Source organism: Lagopus muta, chromosome 19 (assembly GCF_023343835.1).
Source record: "Lagopus muta isolate bLagMut1 chromosome 19, bLagMut1 primary, whole genome shotgun sequence".
Lineage (NCBI taxonomy): Eukaryota > Metazoa > Chordata > Aves > Galliformes > Phasianidae > Lagopus > Lagopus muta.
Genome location: NC_064451.1, coordinates 8,633,556 through 8,655,516, shown reverse-complemented (window position 1 = coordinate 8,655,516; position 21,961 = coordinate 8,633,556). Strand labels below are relative to the sequence as shown.

The window sequence follows — 21,961 nt, the reverse complement described above, 5'->3', positions numbered from 1 at the left end:
TGACTGTTCATGTCACACTGCATCGTTTCAGCAGCACCCGCTCCGTTTCTCTTGTTAGAAATTCTAAAAGGACGGTACGGACTGGTCTAAGATCTCCCTGCAACTTCTGTGCACGAATGATAGGCTAAAGCAATGATATCTACTCCATTTTAATGTGACTTAGCTTTGTCAGTAATTAGCACGTGCTCCCTTTCCAAAGCCCACTGCTCAGCTAATGTCCACCGACTGACCCAGCGTCCCATCACAATTTTTGGCCTTTGCTGTGCATGTGGTGTGTCCTTTCCAGCCCCATCTCTGGCAGAGCAGAGCCCCTCTGCTGTGCCCTGCAGTGCCTGACATACCGAGCATCGCTCAGACATCTGCACGGCTGTGATGGGAGCTCCTGGGCCACACTCACTGACATCAGGAATGGTGAGAGACACACTGTGCAGAACCCAAGGGGCTGGGGTGTAACATTTGCTCCAACTGACTTCTTGCTATACCAGTAATTACCCAGCTGGATGTGTGGGCATTGTTGGGCGCCACTTCTGTGTGGCTTTCACAGCAGAAAGAAAGAAAATTTAGGCCGTGGCAGGGGGGTGTGCTGCTGCCTGTCCCCAACTCATGGGTGTAACAGTACTTAATTTCTTGGCATCTCTGAGGACTCCCAAGTCAGAAGGGTGATGGACAAGAGCCAAAATCCAGAAAGCGATAATTAAGGGAGTGAGAAAAAAGCCCAAGGAATTAATATTGGTTAACTGACCGTGAGCTGACATGCTCAAGTAGCTGGTGGTATTAGCGGCTCTCTCTGGCACCGTGGGCATGGTGCTCATGAGTTCTGTGGCCAGCCTCACCACTGAGCTTTTCTGTTTCCAGACAGGCTACAATGTTACATTACCATTCCGCTTAAATATCCACGTGCTGGTGCTTCAGCACAGCTCCAAATGGGTCTGGATACACACCTCACCTGCAGATGTGTCAGTGCAGTTCTGATTCGTGCTGTGGTCTGTGTGCTGTCGCTAAGCATCTGCTTAACACCTTGCACAGCACTCACCTTGTCCAAACTTAGATTAAAAAATACCTCTTGACCTGAATGAAGAACCTAGATTTTGCGTGCAAAAGGCTTTGGACTGCTGTAACAAGATTCTATCCTTTGGTTCTCCTAAGCCCTAAAAGAGGGGATGCCGCCCTGGCAGCCTGTGCTTGTCTTTCCTTTGATGCCAATGCCGGTGCAGCACAACCAGTAAGGGAAAGAAGCCTAATGACAGCGAGTGTCTGCATGGATTCTGCAATACTGCATTTTAACTGAGGCATGCATGAACCCGTCGGGTGCTGAGCTGCTGAAAGCTGCTCCTCACTGCCCTCCAGTTGCCACAGGAGCATTCCCATGCCGTGGGAGCGTGCGGTCCTCGCTTGGGATACTCAAGTCTTTTATCTGATAGATAGGATGAGATTAGAAGAATTGTCCTTTAATTTCAGTATCCTGCATGTTATGAAATCCTTCAGGCAGGGGACAGAAACATCTCACAGGAATCCTGGGAAAAATAAAGCAGTTGTGATTTAATAAAGCTTGCAGTGCCAGATATCACAACTGAATGGAGGTGTTTAATATTCCGTGTTCATTAACTTCCATGAACTTTTCATAGGGCTTAGCTCTTCCAAGGTTAATGGTTTGGATCTGTGTCTGAGGGTTGAGCTCAAAGGCTGCTCAGCTTAAGAAGCTAATAGTTTTCTACTTCATTTTGTTGGGAAAAGAAATTTCTCTGACTCCACTGTAGGTAAGAAACGCTCCATGTCCATTCTTCTGGATAATAAAACTGGCAAAGACATGGAATTAAACCATTATACAGTATCTGATCACAGATGCTGTATAAACAAACCCCTGCTGGCATTAGCCTTTCTTGATGTGAAGAGTTAGCCAAACTTCATGGTGGGTGTTTGCATGGGATGGAGCACTGAACTCATTACTGCCTTGATGTTCCAAGCGCTCATACAAAGTCCTGTTTCCCTGAGTGCAGTGGGAGTTAAGCACCAGAGAGAGCCTGGCTCATAGCTGCCAGTGTTCTTACAGGGAACAGGTTTCTATCAGCTTTGTTCTGCAGGCACAAGCTACCAAGGCTTCTCTCCTTCTCTTCCTCTCGTACACTTGCACATTTCAGTCTTTGCATTGACACGCTGCATGGATTCACTGCATCTCCAGTGTAACTTGAATGTGGTGTAAATCAGGCCGCGGGTGTTTTTGCTGGAGGCCTGTTTGTGATGCCAGAGAATTTTCCTCCCTTCTGCAAACCTTTTCAAGCACTTTCTTCTGCACTGCAGAGCTGCAAAGATTTCAAATGATAAATAAGAAATGACGTAGCAAGAACAACCAGACAGTCACCCAGCAACAGCAGATAAGACTTCCTTCGTGGGAAATCACCTCCGTGTCACACTTGTAAGATCTGAGAGATTTCTGCATGCGTACTATCACAGCAGTTTGCCGTGCCATTTCATTAGCATCATTACTGCTTGTGCTGGTGCGATTTTTAGAGCCATGTCTCCGGTGCATTTTCATACCTGCAGACTTTATGTGGCACTGGACAGCCTCGTGATTTAGATTTAGCAGCCGAATTCAGTTGCTGATTGTTAGCAGATAAATGTTTGCCCGAATACAGAAAAGTGCTGCTTACGTTAAGTGACAGAACGAAGCAGTGTGGCCACACAAAGTAATGGAGGATCAGCAGCTACTGCAGAGAAAATTAAGACCAGAGAGACTTAACTGACTTACTGATGGCTTTATGGTACAGAAGGGTGAATGCGGGTGAATCGTTTGGAGCTTGCATTAAAGCAATAAGAGCTTTCACTAATTTCAATGACTTTGGATTTCATCTTTGTTATATATAACAATCATTTAGGGTTTGGGAGTTGTTTCTCACATCATACTAACAAGCAGCTTCTGTTCTCTCCTCCTACAGAGCAGGATGAGCTGGTGTGGGGGTAGGAGAGGAAGAATACGATGGGAACAACACGCTCTGCTCGTGGAAGTAAAAAAATGTGTTTTGCTTTTGGATTTCTAAAATTTCAGACATGTTCCCTGCCTGTTGCTTTACTCAAAGAAGCAAAATTAAGCAGTACTACCAACAGCAGAATTTGTTGGCTTCTCCTGCTGTTTAAAAACACAGTTATCAAAAGTTAAGATACAGACTTAAGGGGGACGGCAGATTGGGTGTTCTGCATGGCCATGAAAAGTCTTAGCAAGACACTGCAAGCTCGCAGTGTTACGTGTCAGCTTTTCCCCTGTTGTTTTCAGAAGCAGGAGTCTCACCTAGCAAAAAAAATAAAATAAAAAAAAATCTGGAAGCAAAGGGAGGCAAAGAAACCTGTTCCCAACAATGTAAGTGTCCAACCTTCATTTAAATGAATCGATCTTGAGCTTCTGTTTAGCTCAAACGGAGGTCACCAACCAAAATATCTGCTGAACTTTTCTATGTAAGTGAAGTATTAAAATAAAGGTGGAGGAATTGGTAGGAGAAGATATTTCAGGAGTGTATTTTGAGCTGCAGTGCCTCTGGTTTGCTTTATGTTGGGTAATTCTTGGAGGTCTTTTCCAACCTTGGTGATTCCATGATTCTCTGTCATTTGTGATCACCAGTGATACAGTCGATTCTGTGTTTAACCAGTGAAGCCTGGAGGCACCACCGTGTCCTAAAAATGGCGCTGTGTGATAAATATGGAGCCAAGTTAGGAAACGTGCTGGTGAGCGACATTGTGTGGTGCCACCCTGTGTCCTATCAGGGGCCTGAAGAAAACCAAAAAGTCACAAGCAAAATATTCCAGTGAGGCTCTGGAGCTGACACACGATATGAGCTCCAAAGTGCCACGTGGAAAGGCTGCCCAGCGCCGTCGTTCGGTCTGCTCAGTCAGTGTCACAGGTGTCCTCTGCAAGCACAGCCTCTGCTTGGTGAGACGATTATAGCAGATTTGTGCTGCTCAACAAGAAACAGAAGCTTCATGTCTTGATGGTTCAGCTTTGTCGCACAGCCAGGAAATCTGCCCGTTAGAACTGCAAGCCTCTTTCATGCATGGCTGGTTCCAAAGTTCTGTGCAGAGGGATTTGGGAATGGAAAATGTCATCTACAATTATGCATATTTTCATCATGTTCTGTCATGCAAATCTCCCCTCCCCAGCTATGCTACAAATGTTTTGTTTGCATATGTGGGTCAGTCACAGATCTGCAGTGGTCTAACATCAACATGGGAAGCATGGGTTGATGTAAACAAATTTTAACCCAGTCTGAGAAGCACAATAAGAATAACACAGGCATTTTTCAGAGGAAACCTGTTTATTAGACATGTTCTCTTCATTTCATTTTATAAAACATTGCCATTGATTTGTGCAAGTGCAACTGACAGAAGATACCCATCAATAATGGTGAGGAACTGTAACTGTTAGAAATGGATGGGTGGTTCTCAGTAAGCAACTTCTTTTTTCACTTGAGGAATGTTGAGAACAGGTTCCCTGGTGACGTGGCTGACACACAAAGCGTATCTTGTCCTGTTTTGTTAGCAAGAGTAACCCATAGATTCTGTTTTTGGTTGAGCTGGGAACCAAACTGCTGATGAGAGCGCAACGGTCATGTTACAGCAGATGATGAGATGGCTGGCCAGACCCATCGTGCTGGTATCCACCTCAGAGCAGCATAACCTCAACCCCAAGTTATCAACGAGCAGGGCCTTCCCATTCGTTAGTGCTCATTTTTTTGACCATAACTTGTGCTTTTTCTTTGACAGGAGAATTATAAAGTATTAAAGTATTATAACCAAAGTGCCTGCAAATTATCTTAATTTCCCCAGTATAGTCTGCATCAATAACACAGGCAAAATAAAAAGCCCCATCTGAGTAACAGAAGACCAGCCGATCAGTAGTTGCTGCCATGCCATTCCCCACAGGTCCACAGACTCCAGTGGGGGCCAAGGCAGCAGGGCTGTCATTCAGGGTTGTGTCTGAGGAGGTGGCCAAGTCCACCTCAGCACTTCTGCTTGTTCGGGCGTACAGCACTGCTGCAGCCACCTGAGAGGCATTTACTGTCATTGCGTGCCCTCTTGGCTCCGTTGGGAGTTTCCCGCTGCGATAAGGGGTTGCCCCTCCTTATCGAATTTTGGCCGGCAATCTTGAGCCCCGTGATTGCTCTTTCAACACCTGGGGCACAGTTGCTGTGCCGTTGCCTTTTGCTCTCTCCCGCGGGCAATTTTTACAAATGTGCCCATATTGATTACAGCCATAACACAGATGCTGCTGATTAAGGGATACAACGGCAAAAGCCTGGGCTGTTAGCGTAATCTGATGTTGGTGTGTACCAATATTCATACATGCATTAATCATATCTTCAGTAATGGGGTTCTGTAGGGTACGCAACACCTTTTGGCAGTCAGCGTTTGCATTTTCAATCGCTACCTGTTGGAATACAAGAGTTCTCACCTGTTTATTATCGACCTGTTTTTCCAATGAGTTCTTAAGCCTATACAAAAATGTCACATACGGTTCTTGGGGCTGTTGCTTAATGCTCACAAAAGACTGTCTTTGCTTTCCGGCCTCTGGCCCAGCCTGGAGAGCACACGTTGCTAAATGCTTTACTTGCTGTAGCCCTTCTGCAGGTATTTGCGCCTGCTGCACTGGGCTGGAGAAATCTCCCTCACCCATCGAAGCATTCACATCTACAGCCCAAAGTGGATTTCCCTGCGGTAGCGTCAGGTTCTCAGTTGCCTGAATCTGTGCCAGCCCCCTCTACTCAGCTTCCCACACAGAGCATTGCATATCAGTCATGATAAGGCGACACATCATTTTGAAATCACGTGGTGTGAGAACAGAGCTATCGCATATAGACTGAATCAAACCCACAGTATACGGGGCGCCGATGCCGTGGTCAGTGACGGTACGCCGTAAATCTCACAGAACATTACATGACAAAGCTTCCCATTGCGGCTCTTGGTCCAGGGCCACAGTAACAGCGAAGGCCCTCAGCACGCGTATCTGTGTCTCCAGCTTTCCTAGCTTCCCTCTGAATAAGCGCCCACATGTCGTGCGGATCCGGGGAAAACAGATCTGGCTCTTCTTCAGAACCTATAGGGCCAGGATCAAAAGGATCATTGGGACCCTCAGGAGAGGAGGTGGTGAGGACCCTCCATGGTGGTGGCAACAAGGGAGCTGATGGCACAGAGGGCGAGTCCAAGGAGGAGCCTGTGGCTCCTTCATCCTTGGTGGACTGGGGGTAGCCGACAATGAACCCGCATGACTTTTTAAAGCTTCAAAAATTCTTCTCCACGTTTCAAGCAACACTGGTGCCTCCTTATCACCTTTAGCTGACGTGTCCCACAGTTTCGCCCTGATCCCATCCCAAGTTTCTGGATCCTAAACTGTCCGATTTGTAACTGAGGAATCGTTCCTAGTGGCCCATCAGTTGCAGGTCAGCAGAGGACGCTGCCTTCCCCCGTCGTTTTAGGATACATTGAAAAGTAAGGAGGATGTTTTCCTGTTCTGAGTTCATTTTATTCCTTGTGGTGCACAACTGCTTATCTTTGTCCAGCAAGACGCAATCGGAGCAGTGGGGCTTCTTGCAGCCACGTGCCTCTTTCAGCACCCTTCGTTAGGCTTCTTTCAGCCTTCTTCAGACCAGTCTGCCTGTCAGCTCCTGTTTGGGAGCCAATTGTTGCAAACGGCAGAAGGTTCTTGTGAGAAAAACGGCCTTGTGAGAAAAAAGCTGCGCCTTTATTGCCCTAAGCATTGCTTTTATATCCTAACACAGTATTTTTTTCCCCACTAACAATTAATTGGCTAAAATGCAGGCAGATTTAACAACAAGCCTTCCCAACAGCAGCGAGTTCATCTCGTGCTTAACCACAAAACATTCCATCGGTTCCGTTCCTTTTTCCACGTTCTATTTTCCTATGGTCTCATAACCAGCAGGGCAGCGTGATGAGCTCCAGCAGAACTCTCCGTCCCCCGGTTTATTTGGGACGTCCCATGCCGCAAAGCCCCGCGATGCCTGGGCCCATATTAACTATTTCCTCGGTTTTCCTTTTCAGCCCTACCGCAGGTGAACAACGGGCCCGGCAGTGAATCGCCGCCCGCAGCGCCGCCTGCTGCCCGCCCGCCCCGGGACACCGGCAGCCCGGGGCCGGACCGCCCCGCTGCGCTTCAGTGTCCGGACTGCGCGCCCGCGCGTTCCGCTCAGCCGCTGACGGCAGCGGTTGGGTTCCTGCCCCGGCGCGCGATCAGGAGCACAACGCAGCGCCCGACAGAAGCAGCGCCGCCAGGGACGGCCCTTGCGCACCGCCCATTCCAAGATGGCTGCGCTGCGCTGCGCTGCGCTGCGCCGCCCCGCCCCGCCCCACGCCTTTCCGAAATGGCTGCCGGAAGGGGCGGGCGGCCCCTGCCCGCTTCCAAGATGGCCGCAACGGCCGCATGACGTCATTTCCGGTGGGGGGCGGAGGCAGCGCGGGACCCGCCCCACGGGCCGCGGCGCCGCCATGGAGACGCGCGGGGGGCGGGCCCGGGCCGAGGCGGCGCGGGATGGAGCCGGCCGGGGCCCCGCCGCCGAGCTGCGCCCCGGCCCGGGAGGCGGAGGAACCCCCGGGGTCCCCGGCGCTCCCCGCCGAACGTCCGCGGGACGGCGAGCCCGCCCGGAAGGCGAGAGAAGAGGCGGCGGCGGTGGAACGGAGCCGCGGTCGCGGCCCGGCCGGGCGGGCGGCGCGGAGTGCGGGGCGGCGCGGGCCGGAGGAGCGGGGGGCCCGGGCGGGACGGCGGCCCCGGGTCACCGTGGATAGCTCCAAGGCCAAGACCTCACTGGAGGCGCTGAAGATCAGCCTGCGGCAGCTGCGTTGGAGGGAGGTGAGCACGGCTCCGCGGGGCCTGGCGCGGCGGCGGCTGCCGGGGGCTTCGCTCGGGGCCGGGCGGACTGCGGCCGCGCTCCGTTCCGCCTCTCTTCTGTTTTGTTCCGCTCCGCGGTGCGTCCTGTGATCCTGAAGCAGGTGAACATAGCACGGCACTGCGTGTCCTTCCTGCGGCTCGGCGCCTGCCGTAGCGCTGCCCTGGAAGCGCGGAGCTGCAGCAAACCACGCGTCATTAAATGCTGAGTTTCTGCTGTGTTACTGCTGCCGTTGGGCTGTTCTTGAAGTGCAGAGATTTTTTCCACAGAGACTTTAAAAATAGTTCTGTAGGAACTGAGGCTGCATCTGGGGGCATCTCTAGGAACTTTTCAGAACAGCGGAGTGCGTTTGGGAGGGGAAGGCCGAGGGCACGGAGCAGGGCTGGAATCCAGGCTGGGACGCTGTGCTGCCGTCTGTGCGCCGTGCTGCGCTGCCCTCGGGATCCCTGCCTTGTCCCGACTCCTCCTTCAGCCACACGAGGTGGTTCTGTGCACCCGGTGCTTTTCGCAATTAGTCTGTGCGCTGTGGGGCAGGCACTGCATTCTGTGTCACTTCAACGGTCAGAGTTAAAAGCTACAAAAGCTTCACCTCCTGCTCCTGCAACTGGAAGTTGGCCCGTGGTGCATCTGCCAGCAGCTCTGCTGCATCCTGCCCAGTGGTGGCAGAGCGGGGCGTCCCCCTGTTGTGGTTTTTGTGCTCTTGGCCAAGTTTTATCAGCACCGTTCCAGTGGGTGTTTTTAGGCATTGATTTAAGTCAAATTGCAGCTTTGGTTGGTAATGAGCTATGTTTAGCGGTTAACCTTGTCTTTCTCATTTCTTGAGGTTTTACTGTACTCAGTATCTTGCTTCCTGCATTTTTCGTGCATGATTTACTGCCTTCCAAGCTGACTTTGTTTCTTATATTCTTATTTTTCCTTTCTAAACTGCATTACCAGCATTCTCCTTCCCACTCTGCATCCCACAACAGCAGTTTTGGCATCACTTAATCTTTTTATGTTTGCTGTCCTCCTCAGTATCCTTTCTCCTCCATCCGATAGCTCCGTCAGCATTTTCCACTTAGTCTGCTGCTTCTCTTCTGGTCCATTCTTAGTCTTAATTCTTTATTTGCTACTTTCTCTGCTGTGTGCCATTGACTGCACCATTGAAGCGGCCCATAACTCACCCCCCCCAAACAGATCACTGAGATATACACCTGCAAAATGTTCATCTGCTTATAGAAAAGCGATCAATGTGTATGTAGATGGTATTACTTTTTGTCAAGAAAGTATTTTCTCGAATCAATGTACAAATCAGATGATCTTTCAGACCCTCCTGCCCCAGGATGTGGAGTAATGAATCCACATGTTAGTGATGTCTTGTAACTGGTGCTGTTTGCATTGTGGAAGAGAAATCCAAGGAAAACTCTTTGAGTCAAGTTGCATAATATTTTGAATTCTTTCCTTCTAAATGTTTAGAAACGGAGCAATGTAATGCTCAATATCACTTACAGGCAGAGAGCCTGGGAAATAATTTCACTGTTACAGCAGAATCAGTAGAGGGAACACATGCACCGTTTCTTCTATGACCAATAAAACTAATGTGAAACAAAGGGGCAGGTGTTACTGCATCTATCGCAGTGCTGATGTCCTAGGGGCTGGTCCTTCACTCTGTTCCCTTCTGTCACACTTCCCCAGCTGATCATGTTGGGCTGTGCCTTGGTGTACATGGTCCTTCTCTCACACCACTCCTGTCACTGTTTCTCCCATTGCTGCTTTTGTTTTGTTTCTCTTCTCTCTGTTTGCTGTTGGGCCTGTTGTCTTAAGTATTGTCTTGGGCAGGAGATGTTTTACCGGGCTCTTTGAGGTGGGCTCCTTCATAGTGATAACTTTTGTCTGCTGGATAATGTCATGCTGTGTCATAAAGCTTTTGGGAGCTTTCTTAAATGTAAGTTGTATGTTCTGACACCTTTCTATAGGTGCCTTGATTTGCCAGAGGAGCTTTGGTTCAGTTACAGGCTGTTACTGCAAGGTGCTCCCTGTGCTTACGGCATTGTCCAGTGTTAGTAGGGCATGTTAGTCAATTAACACAAATACCATCATTAGCCCAAAGAGGGAAAACAAACAAACAAAACTACAGAGGAAAAAAAGGAGAGAGAGGAGCACTGTAAATACAGCTGGTACCGGTGAAGAGTTTATTCTGTGACACTGATGTGTGAGGGAGAGGTGAAGGTGTCTGGAAATGCTCTGTCAGAAGCAGTGAGAGCATTGAAACAACAGCCCCAAACAAAACTGCTTTCCAGCCAGGGCAATCCTGAGGAAGCTGAACTGTTGGCCGGGGCAGCCCCGTCCTGCAGCACATGGGGACCTTCCATCATGCTCCGTGTGTGCTGGGGATGCTGGTGCTGGCAGTGCTGGTGGCACTGTCTGAGGCAGGGCGTTGTGTTCTTCAAACAGACGCAATGTGCCCAATGAACTAACGGGCATCCTGAGTTGTATTTTTCACTCAATAAATTATTTTTTGAGTAGCTTTAAATTACCAGGAGAACAGAAGTGGATGCCTCCAGCGTTGGTGTCACGGCATTTCGTTTGCCTTGCTGTTGGGCTGCATGGAGGCGGAGAAATACTTGGAAATGTGGAGCTCGGGGAGGCTGACGAGGAGACGAGTCATCTAACTTGTCATTAAATGTGATGGAACAGAGTGATGTGACCCGTGGGACAATTTAAATTATTGGCTTCCAATCAAAAAGGTAGAAATGAGCTGCCAGGCAGCTCGGCTGTGATTGACGATGGATTGTGTCAAAGTTGTGAGAATGGTTCAGTTCGCTTTGTGGGCTCCTGTTGGCCCTCCCTGACAAATGCCCTCTGCCTTTGGATAAAGGAGACCTCAGAAGGGCTCTGTGGGGCTGGAGAGCAGCAGGCAGCGTGGCAGGGGGGGCTGCAGGAGCAGATTGCAGCCACGGGCACCCCATGCCTTCACACTGCTGCAGGAAGACCCAATTTACCCAAATGCAATTAATTTCATCTGCTAAGCGCTGCTTGAGTGGGTCAACTGACCTGACTGGTGGGTTCCTTTCCAAATGCTATTCTTATGCAAACGTACAGTGCAGACGATGAAGAATCCATCCCAGCCTATTCAGGAGATGAATTAGATCCCAGCGTTGGATAAATCCAAATAATCTTGATTTGTCAGAAGCGGTGAAGCTGCTGTGCTATCTGAATCAGTGATCCTGGGCTGAACGGCTGCCTCCCAGCCGCGTGCTCCCTTCATCTGCTGCAGAACGATTTCTGTGCAGTGTTTGTAAAGTGCTTTGATATCCTCGGCAGATGAAAGGTGTTATATAAATGCAAATTCTGTTCCTTTCGTTTCAATTGCATTCAATAAATAAATAAATAGTGCAGGTTTTAGCCGGAAGGGCTGAGTGAGACCTCGTGCTGCATCTGTATTCTGGGTGCACCTGAGGAGAGGTTAAGGCCACTGATTGTCTTTCAGAGCCGAACAGAATTAATTTTCGCTTCTACAAAAACAGTTTTTGTGGGCTGAATAGTAATGAAAGCAGCAAAGAACGCTCTGTGTCTGCTCTATGGGCTATTTCATCCCTAGGAGTAAGGAAATAGTTGTGTGACAGAAATAGGAAATGTGCTGCTAAGCCAGCTCAATTTTTTTTCAAAGGTGTTCACTGGTGAAAACTTTAGTTTTAATTACAGTGGCAAACAGGGGAAGTCATTCACTCAGAAGCTTCCGTGTCCTGAAAGCGCCGCGGTCAGAAGTGCAGCATCTCTGTGGGAGCTGAGGGAACCCCGCGCTGCCCAGGCACTGCCCTGCTTTGGGGGCTGCTGCTTTTAGCAGCCATTGTGGCAGGGAGGAGCCCTCGGCTGTAAGTAATCCTTAACGAAGTTGAAATCATTGCTTTGGTTCTGAATAGTTGAAAGCTCTACAAATGGTTTGTTGAACTGTGAGCTTTCTTTTTTATTTTACTACTATTGCTACCAGAAAGGAATATACACACATAAAAGGAAACGTACAAATGTGTTGTTACTTTGTTTAAACATCTTGACTCCGGAATCCATTTTACACATACTGCAGCTGGGGCACCAAGGCAAGCCTGCTTGCTTGCAAAGTTCATGGCAACTGTTCCTTGTATTAACTTACAGCAGCGCTGCTGACCAGTGCTCCTGTGCCCTGAACAGGGAGCATGGCTGGGCTTACTGAGCTTGGACTCGGTGTATGGACAACAAAATTGAGCCCGTGGTTCTTTGCATCACATTGTGATATATCTGAGAACAGAAGTTGGTTTATTAATGCCAGTAAGGACAATTCCTCTGAGACCTCTAGTTCTTTTCTTTCGATGGCTGCTATTAACTCCTAAAACTGGAAAGGAAAAAAGAAACCCAAGCAAGAGCATTATCAGACTTTGCTTACTTCCCAGTGGTAGCTGCTTGCTATTGCTGTGTCTTCACATTCTAGAAGAAAGAATTTCTAATTAACTTTATTCTCTATAACAGCGTTTTACATTGCAAACAAGTCGAGCCTTAACTGTGCTTGATAGCAAGCTCTAGATTTCTCAGAGCTTGTGCCACAGCTGTTTGTAAGGTTTTACAAACCTTTCCTGGTGAACACCCTCAACTTCAGCATCTTGATCTGATGAAATATTCTGTTTTGCAACCAAAATGCAGAGCATGTGTTCTTTTGTGCTGTTCTTGGGCGGTTTGTGCTTAATGTGAGCGCTGAGTGAAACAGACATGAAGAAGTGTTGCCAATTTGCTTCAGAGCTTCTCTCATCTGTTTTGCAGTTTCCCTTTGGCAGGCGCCTGCCGTGTGATATCTACTGGCATGGAGTGTCGTTTCATGACAATTACATATTCTCAGGTCAAGTCAACAAGTTTCCAGGTACGTCATTTCTGGTTCTGCGTGGAACAAGTGCTGTTAGAAACAGGACGGCATTGACTTTGTGTGCTGTTCCTTGTGGGACTCATCTGCCTACCGGCTGGTCGCACTTTTACCAAATTATTTTTGGTAGGTGAATCATGTTTGGGTGGGGTGTGAATATCAGAATGTGGATCTTGAACAGTTTGTGGGCTGAAATTTGTTTTGGACAAAGAGAGGTTTTGATGAAAAGGAAACCTTGCGTATGAATTTATGGGGGAAACTGTGTTAGGTTATTATTGAGGTGAAATAGGTGTGCAGCAATTGTACGTTACCTAACGCTTTGAACAGTGCTGCATCTTTTTTTTTTCCAAATTGGAAATAATCTGTTTTGTTTCGTATGCCCAGCTGAGAAAGAAGCTGAAAGCAGAGCTCATCAAATGTCTTTTTAATATTGAAGAGTTCATGCCAGCTCTCAGCTTATTATGACTATTCCACTTTTATTAAGCTCCTTTTTTTCTCTTTTAATCCCTGTTGAGATCTCTCTAAATAAGGACTAAGAGCTTAGGTATTGACTTATCTAAGCCCTTTACTTCAGATTTATTGCTGCTGTTAGTATGCTGAGAGAGTAAGGAACCACAGACATTGAACTTCATGCTCTATTTACCCAACTTTTTCATGTCTCCTGGTATTTCACATTCAAATAGAAGATGTTATTGTTTTCTGGTGACTTAAATCTCAGTGTTACATGAGTGTTACCCCTGCTGCAATCTGGCTTCTATGTGGTAGCTGAGTAGAGCACACTGTCCCTCAGAACTGGAAATGGTCCCCAGGAATGTTGCTGTATCTGGATGCCAGGTTTTACTAAATTTCTTTTCTTGAAGAAGAATTCTTGTGAAGAAAACCCACAGCTGTTGCTCTTACTGAGAAAGGAGCTGCAGCCTGAACCTGGTTATGAAGTTTGATGGTTACTCCCAAGAATAACCCCAAATGCTTCTGATTTGGGAGCTTAGAGCAGAGCTCGTGCTCATCTGGATGTGGTGTGATCCAAGCATGAGATTGGAAGCTGCAGGAAAGCAGGCTTTGCAAGTTCTGCTCCCAAACCAATCTGTTCTTTCTGACACGGTTACATAGATGAATGTGAGGTAAACACAAAGTGTTCCCTCTCCTAGAATGTTTGCAGGACAGGGCAGTCATTTTGGATTGCGACGAAGACAGTAGCTGCTAGTGGACTACAGCTTTCCATCTATTGCTCCAAGTTTTGGATAACTAATGGATTTTCTTCTTATGTCCTAGGACAATACATACATTGTGTAATACATCTGGGGAGCACGACAAGTACTTTTGTCAAATTCAAATTCTAAAAGTTGTTTGGGCTTTACTAAAGCAGTGGCTTTAGTGCCTGCCAATAGAGTGAATCGCGGTATGACTTTTTGGGGTGAGGCTTTGGTGCGGATCCCTCATGGTGTTTAAGTTCTGTCTGTTTTTCCAGGCATGACGGAGATGGTACGTAAGGTTATGCTGAGCCGGGCAGTGAGAACGATGCAGGATTTGTTTCCTGTCGAATATAACTTCTATCCTCGCTCCTGGATTCTGCCCGAGGAGTTTCCCCTCTTTGTGGCTGAGGTGAGCTGCTCTGACTCAGAGCAATGTAACTTGTGTGTCGTCACAGTGCGATTCTTCAGTTTTTCATGCTGACCAAATTACTTAAAATCTCTCTCCAGGTGCAAAGGATGGCATTTTTTTTATTTCCTTGAGGTTGGATATAGGCAGGATGCACTGCTTTTAATTCTTCATGTTCTAGGACAGATTTAAAAACAACGATGCTTCTCTGCAATAGTGGAAGTGTTGTCTGAAAATCAAACGTGGTGCCTCTATGTTTTACTGAGTGTAAAAGGCCTGAGGAAGTTCCAGCCCAGCAGTGTGTGCAGTGTGGTATCTCAATGGGCCCATTATCACTGGAGAGTTTCTTGTCTGTCCTGCCTGATTTGAATTCTTCAGTGCAGAGGTTTGTAGTATGTGCTGTGAAGTATGTGAATTTCTTCCTGAGTAATTGCTTCTTTAAATCTCATCAAGCTGTTTCTTTGGTTAAATATCTTCACGTATTGACTCTTCAAGAGTGCTGGGCACTGCTATGGCACCACAAGTAAGGGAAAAAGGGAACAAAATCCCAACATCAGCTTTATTGCTTCAGAAGGAGTAAAAGGAGTGCAAATGATCCGTTTAGCTATGGCAGGTAGGTAGCAAAAGGAACTCGGAAATGAACTTTCAAAACGGGGCACTTGGTTTTATGAGGCTCCATGTGGGGTCGTTCTGTGTCAGCGGTGTCGCTGCCGGCTGACGGTGGCGCTGTCAGCAGGTGGCACTGCGGGTAAATGCTGCTCTGCTCCAACAGTTGCCGGAGTGGAAACAATTTGGTTTTTGTTCCAAGAATAACAGATGTCCAGCACCACGCTCCTAGGAGTTTCCTTTGCATATGTTTTTCCATCTGTGTTTGAGAGAAGTGTAGTTCTTGTTATCAAACATTATATTTTATGTTGTAAGAGTTTGTTTAGCTTAACACGAGTTTGTAATGGAAGTCCTGTAAAACAAGAAGTAGTACCAGCAGAAAGCACTGTCAACTCTTCCATTTTTCCACTGTCTCTTGTGCCTCCCTCCTGCTGGAAGCACCACAGCCAGCCTTGTGTTTATCCTTCGTGCTTTGGAAAGCAGTAATCACTGACAGAGCTGTGCTCTTAACTTTGCTGTGGATGAGCTGCAGGTATGGGGAAGTGCCAACAAAATGTAGCTCCCCATTGTCATTTGGGTTAAACTGAGATGGCAGTCGCATTTTTAACGTGGGATTAAAAATTGGTTCTAGTTAGCAAATATTTATTTGGCTGTTTTAAGTATTTACTTATGCCTTCTAAAATATTCTCTATTAATATGTCCACATAATGGAAGATGATTTACAGATAAACACATCTCCTGGGAGCTGTGGTAATCATCCCTTCCCTCTCACAGAAGAATCTATTGGAATCTATGCGATTAGAATTCATTTTTAATAGGAAATTCCAATTTCAGAAAAGTAACTAGCTTGAGATTCAAACTAGGACTGTGATTACTCTCATGTTGCCTTTCTGTGGTCTACGAAGATGATGAATAGGCCTAGTGTGATTAATTTTTAATAAGAGTCTAATTTGGACAGTCTAATTTCCAGCACTGGGTATTTTTGGTGGCTTAATCAGGTTTTCAGCTGTTGGGTACCTCTTAGTTATAGACATGAGTGGCCTATTCTTTGTGCTGTCAAATCTTATAGCTCATCATATGCATTTCTGTACAGCACTATTTCATCCAGCCAGCGTTCTTCTCAGGAAAGGAAAATCCACAACTGAATCCAGTTTTCACACCACTGGACACCTCGCTGTCCTCTTGCTGATGACTGAATGGCTAGCATGTTTTTAAAGACAGCTAAATACACAGAAATGTTTCATGTGAGTGGATTTTATTGCATGACTGATTTTTCTCAGTCTGACCAAGCTGCCTCCACGTCGCTTCTAAAGAGCATAGCTGAGGGAGAACTTGAAATATTCTTGAATATCAAGAAACCCATCTTGTATTGTTCAAGCCAGTCAGTCTGCTGACAAATGGACTGACTCTGGATTCTTATTCCCACCCATATTCTCTCTGGCATGTCTTGATGGCCTAGAAAGCATCAGTACTATCTGGAACACTTCTGACACAGATCTGGAGGCACAGCTGTATAGCTGCCTGGAAGGCAAACAGCTGGAGGGAGTGTGTGCTCAGTGTGTGCTGAAGCCTGGAGCTGCAGGGGGCCTCTCCTGTACCTCAGAAAATGATTTCCTTTGCCCTTAAATTGAAAGAGCTGAGCATGAGATATTGATCTTCTTTCATATTACAAGAAAGCATCGTATTAAATTAACTCGTCTGGCTTTGATTAAGACCTTTCCTGCAAATAATCTTGTCTTTTTTTTTCTTTCTTTCTTTAGAATGGTTTCTTACTGAATTGGTGGGGTTACTCTGTCCTTTGTGTATCCTTGTGGTACTTTATGGAAACATGAGTGCATTACATATCACAAGGCTTTTAATTTAAAAAGAACACAAACCCCAAATGGAAGTATATTACGTCTCTGTTAGTCTGGATTGAAATGCAAGGTGTCTTTCCTGTAGCAAATTTCTTTGCTGGCCAGAAAAAATGCGTTGTTCTCTTCATCAAACAAGATGACAGAACAGGGAATGTCTTTTGTTTTTTGAAGCTATTGTGTAGGGAGCACTGGCATTTAGACTTTACAGTGTCCTGGCCTCCCTCTGTAGTAGATGCACATCTTGCTCTGACCTCAGACAGCAACCAGATTGCTAAAATGCAGAATTTCAAAAGCAGGTTGCCCAGCCATCTTTAACAACAGTCCCCAGAAAGCACTATTCTTTTTCTGAAGAAATGCTGCTGCTGCTGCGGAGCAGAAATAGCCTGAGGCATGAAGGGCAAGGAGAGCAGCAGGCAGATGGCCCTGCTCCCTTCACAGAGGTTCTGTGTCATTTCTGCCCTAGTAGATCATGATTGGCTCTTTGTTTGTACAGCTTGAATCACAGAAGAGCACGTGTAGTTGTGGAGGTGTAAGGTTAGCCACAAACCCTTCTGGTATGCTAACTTTAGCAAAGTGAGAGCTAGAAAGAATCCTTCGGTATGCGGTGTAGCATCACGTAATGGGAAGATTATTCCTTACTGGTAAAAAGGCCAGGAGATAAACCCTGCTTTCCTTCTTTGCACGTTAAGGTCGCAGATCTACTTGGGCTTGTTTATCCACAAGCAGTTATGTAAGCCCAATCTCCAGTGTGGTGCTTTGTCCCTTGGAGTGACCTGATTGAAGGAGGATCTTTGTTCTGTTGGTGCGATGCTTGTCCATGACAGAAGTCCTGGTTGAAATAATCAATCTTGTATTTCCACTGTAGTTAGTAGGAAGGCTTTTAGTAGCAGGATTCTCTAGCATGGGTCACTTGCCTGAAGCAGGCACTGCAGGGTTCTGCTCGAGAATCACAGTTTTCTTCCTGCCACCCACCTTTTCCTGCATTCGTTGTTAAACCAGTGCTCAGTTGTTGGGGTGGTTGGGGCTGGGCTGTGTGCAGCTGAGCATCCCCTGCTTCTGGAGTGCTTCTGTTCAGAGAACTTGTTAGCATAAGGAGTATTTGATACCATTTTCAGGAAGTCTGCAGAGCAGAAGCAATTTCTGTGAAGCATGTTGGTTGGTTAAATGTGTTCTGACTGTTGACTTTTCTATGCATTCTTGCCTTTTAAAGTGCATTAATGTGGATGCTGGTGTTGGCTGTTTGCAGGCTCATACACTAGAGTGCAGTGTTTGGTGCTGTACCAGCACAGGAATGGGGGATGCCTGAGTGCAGTGAACATCTGCTCTGGCTTGAGATGTGGAGTGCTGTGCACATCCATCCAAAGATTTTGATTTGTCACTTTGTCCCCCAGCTTTCCTCTTTCCTGATGTCACAGTGTGTACATCTAAGGAAAGCATCTGCACTGCTGTGATTTAAAACAGATTTTCTTAGTACAAATCAAAGCCATTGGTAAGAGTTGTTGAGTTAGTGATAAGGTTTTCTTTCTCTTCCACTGAAGGAAGGCTAATAGTTGCATGTCAGGCCTAGTGGGAATTCTGCTGCAATCCAGAAAAATCTTCCTTTTGGAGAGTGATGGTGGGTAGCAGCTCAGGTGTAAGCTGTATGTTTTATTTGGTAAACTCTTGATATTTGCTGAATGTCTGTATATGGCTCAATATGCTCCAGATTAACTAACACTGGGTATCCAACTGTGAAAAATATTCAGTGGTAGAAAAAGAAATTACCTGTGTGAAATTCCTGCTTCCTTTTTTTCTCCCTGCATGTATATCTCAATGAGCAAGCTGCCTTTCTTTGTCCATAATTTCAAAACGCAGCACGGAATTTTAACTTTACAGTTTCATACACGTGAACAGCTAGTCAGATGACCTGGTGAGTTACATGGCATTTCATTCCATAAATTGGTGCATAAGGTTGAGAAGTTGTTCCTGGAATTGTTTATACAGTGGCTTATTCAAGAAAATGTCCTTGTATCTGTGCTAGTAACATTCCACTCATGTCCGTTTGGTTTGTTTTGTGCTTGTCACTACTGTTTATCTTCTATATTTTTAATATGGTGTTTACTGCTATTGTGATGAGATTGTGCTACTTTCTTTTTTGTTGATGCATGTAATTTTCTGCCTTTCGTAGCACCAGCTCCTTTTCTCCCCTTATGAGCATCCTTCAGTTTAATTATTTTCATCCTAGGTTCGAATGATGAAAGAGAGCGATCCGTCCTGGAAGCCCACTTTTATTGTCAAACCTGATGGCGGGTGCCAGGGGGATGGAATCTACCTCATTAAAGACCCCAGCGACGTCAGGCTGGCCGGCAGCCTGCAGAGCCGCCCGGCAGTGGTCCAGGAGTACATCTGCAAACCGCTGCTTGTGGACAAGCTGAAGTTTGATATTCGTCTCTACGTCTTACTGAAATCCTTAGAACCTTTAGAGATTTATATAGCCAAAGATGGACTTTCTAGGTTTTGTACAGAGCCCTATCAAGAACCCACTCTAAAAAATTTGCACCAGGTTTTTATGCACTTAACTAACTACTCACTAAATATCCATAGTGGGAATTTCATCCATTCTGACAATGTAAACACTGGCAGCAAGAGGACTTTCTCAAGCATTCTGTGCAGACTGTCTTCCAGAGGAGCTGATGTCAAAAAGGTCTGGTCAGATATAATTTCACTGGTGATTAAAACAATTATTGCACTGACACCAGAACTGAAAGTTTACTATCAGTCTGACATCCCAGCAGGAAAGCCTGGGCCAACTTGCTTCCAGGTAGGTCGGAATTTCTGACAAGAATGCAATTATTTGTATGCATGGATTCACTTTCTGGATGTGCCCTTTGTTTTGTTGCTTATCACTTGTTCGATGTGGTGGAAGGAGGAATGGCAGATGCAGCCTGAACAATGCATTGTATGAGTTCACAGCTTAAGTTCTTACCCAAGTTTTACCTCAGAAATATCAGCTGGCCTATGTTACTGTATGGGATATCAATCATTAGCAGCAATATTTTTTCCAGTTCCTAGCTTCTGGATGATGCAGCATGAAGCTTTGCTGTTGCCTGATGAGACCTACTAGTGATAAATGCTGCAATTCTGTGTTGGTGGATGCAGTGTTTAGAGCTGGGTGTAGTATGAAATATTAGGTATTAGGATCAAAGTCAAATGGCTGCAGTAATGATTCAGCAGTATTGTTTGTTTCTCAGTTATTTCTCTTCTGTCCCTCACGTGTTTCTTCCACCTGAATGTTGACCTTTGAATGACCACTGCATTCTCTAGAAGAACACCTTAAATAGAAGGAAAGTAACACAAACTGTTTGTTATGCACAGATTTTAGGGTTTGACATTCTCCTGATGAAAAACTTGAAGCCCATGTTGCTGGAAGTAAATGCAAACCCCAGCATGAGAATAGAGCACGAGCAAGAGGTAAGACCTCTCAACATGACAGTGATATGGGAATGAAATTGTCTAGGATTAGTTTTTTGGTCTTTTTCCTTGTTTGAGATATGAAGGCTGTCTGCTCATATGAAAACTCGGAGGCTCTCTGTAATTTTCTGCTTTGAAATCATTACTAATCTTATACCTTTGGAATATGACTTATTGGAATTGTGAAAGCTCTCCATCGTCTTTGTCATAAATACATTTATTCATCATCCCCTGCAGTTTTCTTAACTGTGTTTAGAGCACTGCTGAATTTTTTTCACGTTTGTATGTATAATATAAATGGTAATATTGGCAACAATCTCTCTTTAAATTTTGGGTTACTAGAGAAATTTCCTAAAATTGTTGTAACATCATACTGAAAATACTAAGATATTTGCTTATTCTTAAAGAAGTATTTTGTAATCTATCATTGTGTATTTAAAACATACGTGATACACATGGAGTTGAGAAGATGCAGAATCAATAATCCTCAGTTCTACACTGAATAATTCCATCCCTTTCTGAATTAAAGCTCTCTCCTGGGGTGTTTGAAAATGTCCCAAGTCCTGTTGATGAAGAAGTGAAAGTAGCTGTTATCAGAGATACTCTTCGTCTGGTGGACCCCCACAAAAAAAAGAGAAAAGATACTCAGTAAGTGTTTTCATGTCATTTAGCAGCAAGTGTAAAGATGTTATTCATGTTCTGTGATTTCAAGGGCACATTTGTTGTCCTCTTGTGGAAAGAAATAATCAAAATAATTGTCGAGGAATGTCTCTCTAATCCATGCCAAATAGTCCCCTGAATTGGACATGACAGTATTTACAGGTTCTGTATTGCAGCAATACTGCTAAAAGATGGAGCTTCTTGCAGAGGCAGGTCGTGGGTTTGGCATCGAGGATGTCTTGTGCCTGTCCTGTGTTAGCTGTGCTGAACCTTCACCCTTAAGGTTACTTCAGTGTGTGGCACTCAAGATCTCTTTTTAGGCTGTAATTATGCAACTGGTTGTTTTGTTTTCTTTTACGCTGATGTAATGTTGGGTGTTCATTTAATTACAGATTAGATATGGAAGAAAGGCAAGTGATGATTACAAAAAGGAATTGCTGGAGAATGCTGGCATGTGTCTGGGAAGCTTATTCAACAGAGAATTCTTCTTTGATATGTTTTGACTGCTAAATAATGTAGAACAGGATTAGTCAGCCATGAGACAAACCATGGGCTCTTCCCAGAAAGAATTCATCAGTGATGCTGCTTTTTTCAGGATAATCTGTTGGTGAATATCTGCATACCTGCACTGTAAGGCAGTCTTGTTTGTTAGTGCACAGGGTGGTATTCCTGTAACTTCTTGTATGGGTACGCAGGACGTGTGTGACAGCTTCCAACCTGTTGAACAGGGGCTTGCTCATGGAGCCTCTTAAGAAAGGCACGATCTTACTGTAAGCTTCAAGTAAAGGATGATCCCATTCTCATCACCTTGAAGATTTATGCCCAAGTAAAAGCGTTTGAGATGGGGACTGAGCCCCACTTGCTTCTGCCTCGTCTTCACCAGTGAAGGTTTTGCAGTGCTTTTGCTTTTTTCTTTCACTCTTTCCAGTGCCTTTCAGCTAGTTCTAAAGTGTGCTCCTCCATTCCTTCTCCAAACATTTCTACAAGTAGCTACAGAGAAATGCCATCCATGTAGGTTTTCCAGGCAAAGATGATTGACT

The 21,961-nt window shown here is 45.8% G+C and overlaps 1 protein-coding gene across 2 annotated transcripts in view; it reads left to right on the top strand.

Annotated features, from left to right (window-relative positions):
* The first annotated feature begins 7,519 nt into the window (after positions 1-7,519).
* The window catches only part of TTLL11 (tubulin tyrosine ligase like 11), a 35,632-nt gene continuing 21,190 nt past the window's right edge, over positions 7,520-21,961 (top strand). Inside the window, exons 1-7 of one of the 2 annotated variants that reach the window (XM_048965578.1) lie at positions 7,755-7,846; positions 11,568-11,737; positions 12,654-12,750; positions 14,219-14,352; positions 19,036-19,611; positions 20,166-20,261; positions 20,791-20,909. In XM_048965578.1, the coding sequence (XP_048821535.1) occupies positions 14,221-14,352; positions 19,036-19,611; positions 20,166-20,261; positions 20,791-20,909 (923 nt within the window). In that variant the 5' untranslated portion in view covers positions 7,755-7,846; positions 11,568-11,737; positions 12,654-12,750; positions 14,219-14,220. Of the gene's footprint in view, positions 7,847-11,567; positions 11,738-12,653; positions 12,751-14,218; positions 14,353-19,035; positions 19,612-20,165; positions 20,262-20,790; positions 20,910-21,961 lie in introns of both variants that reach the window. The other variant, XM_048965577.1, reaches the window with a different exon arrangement.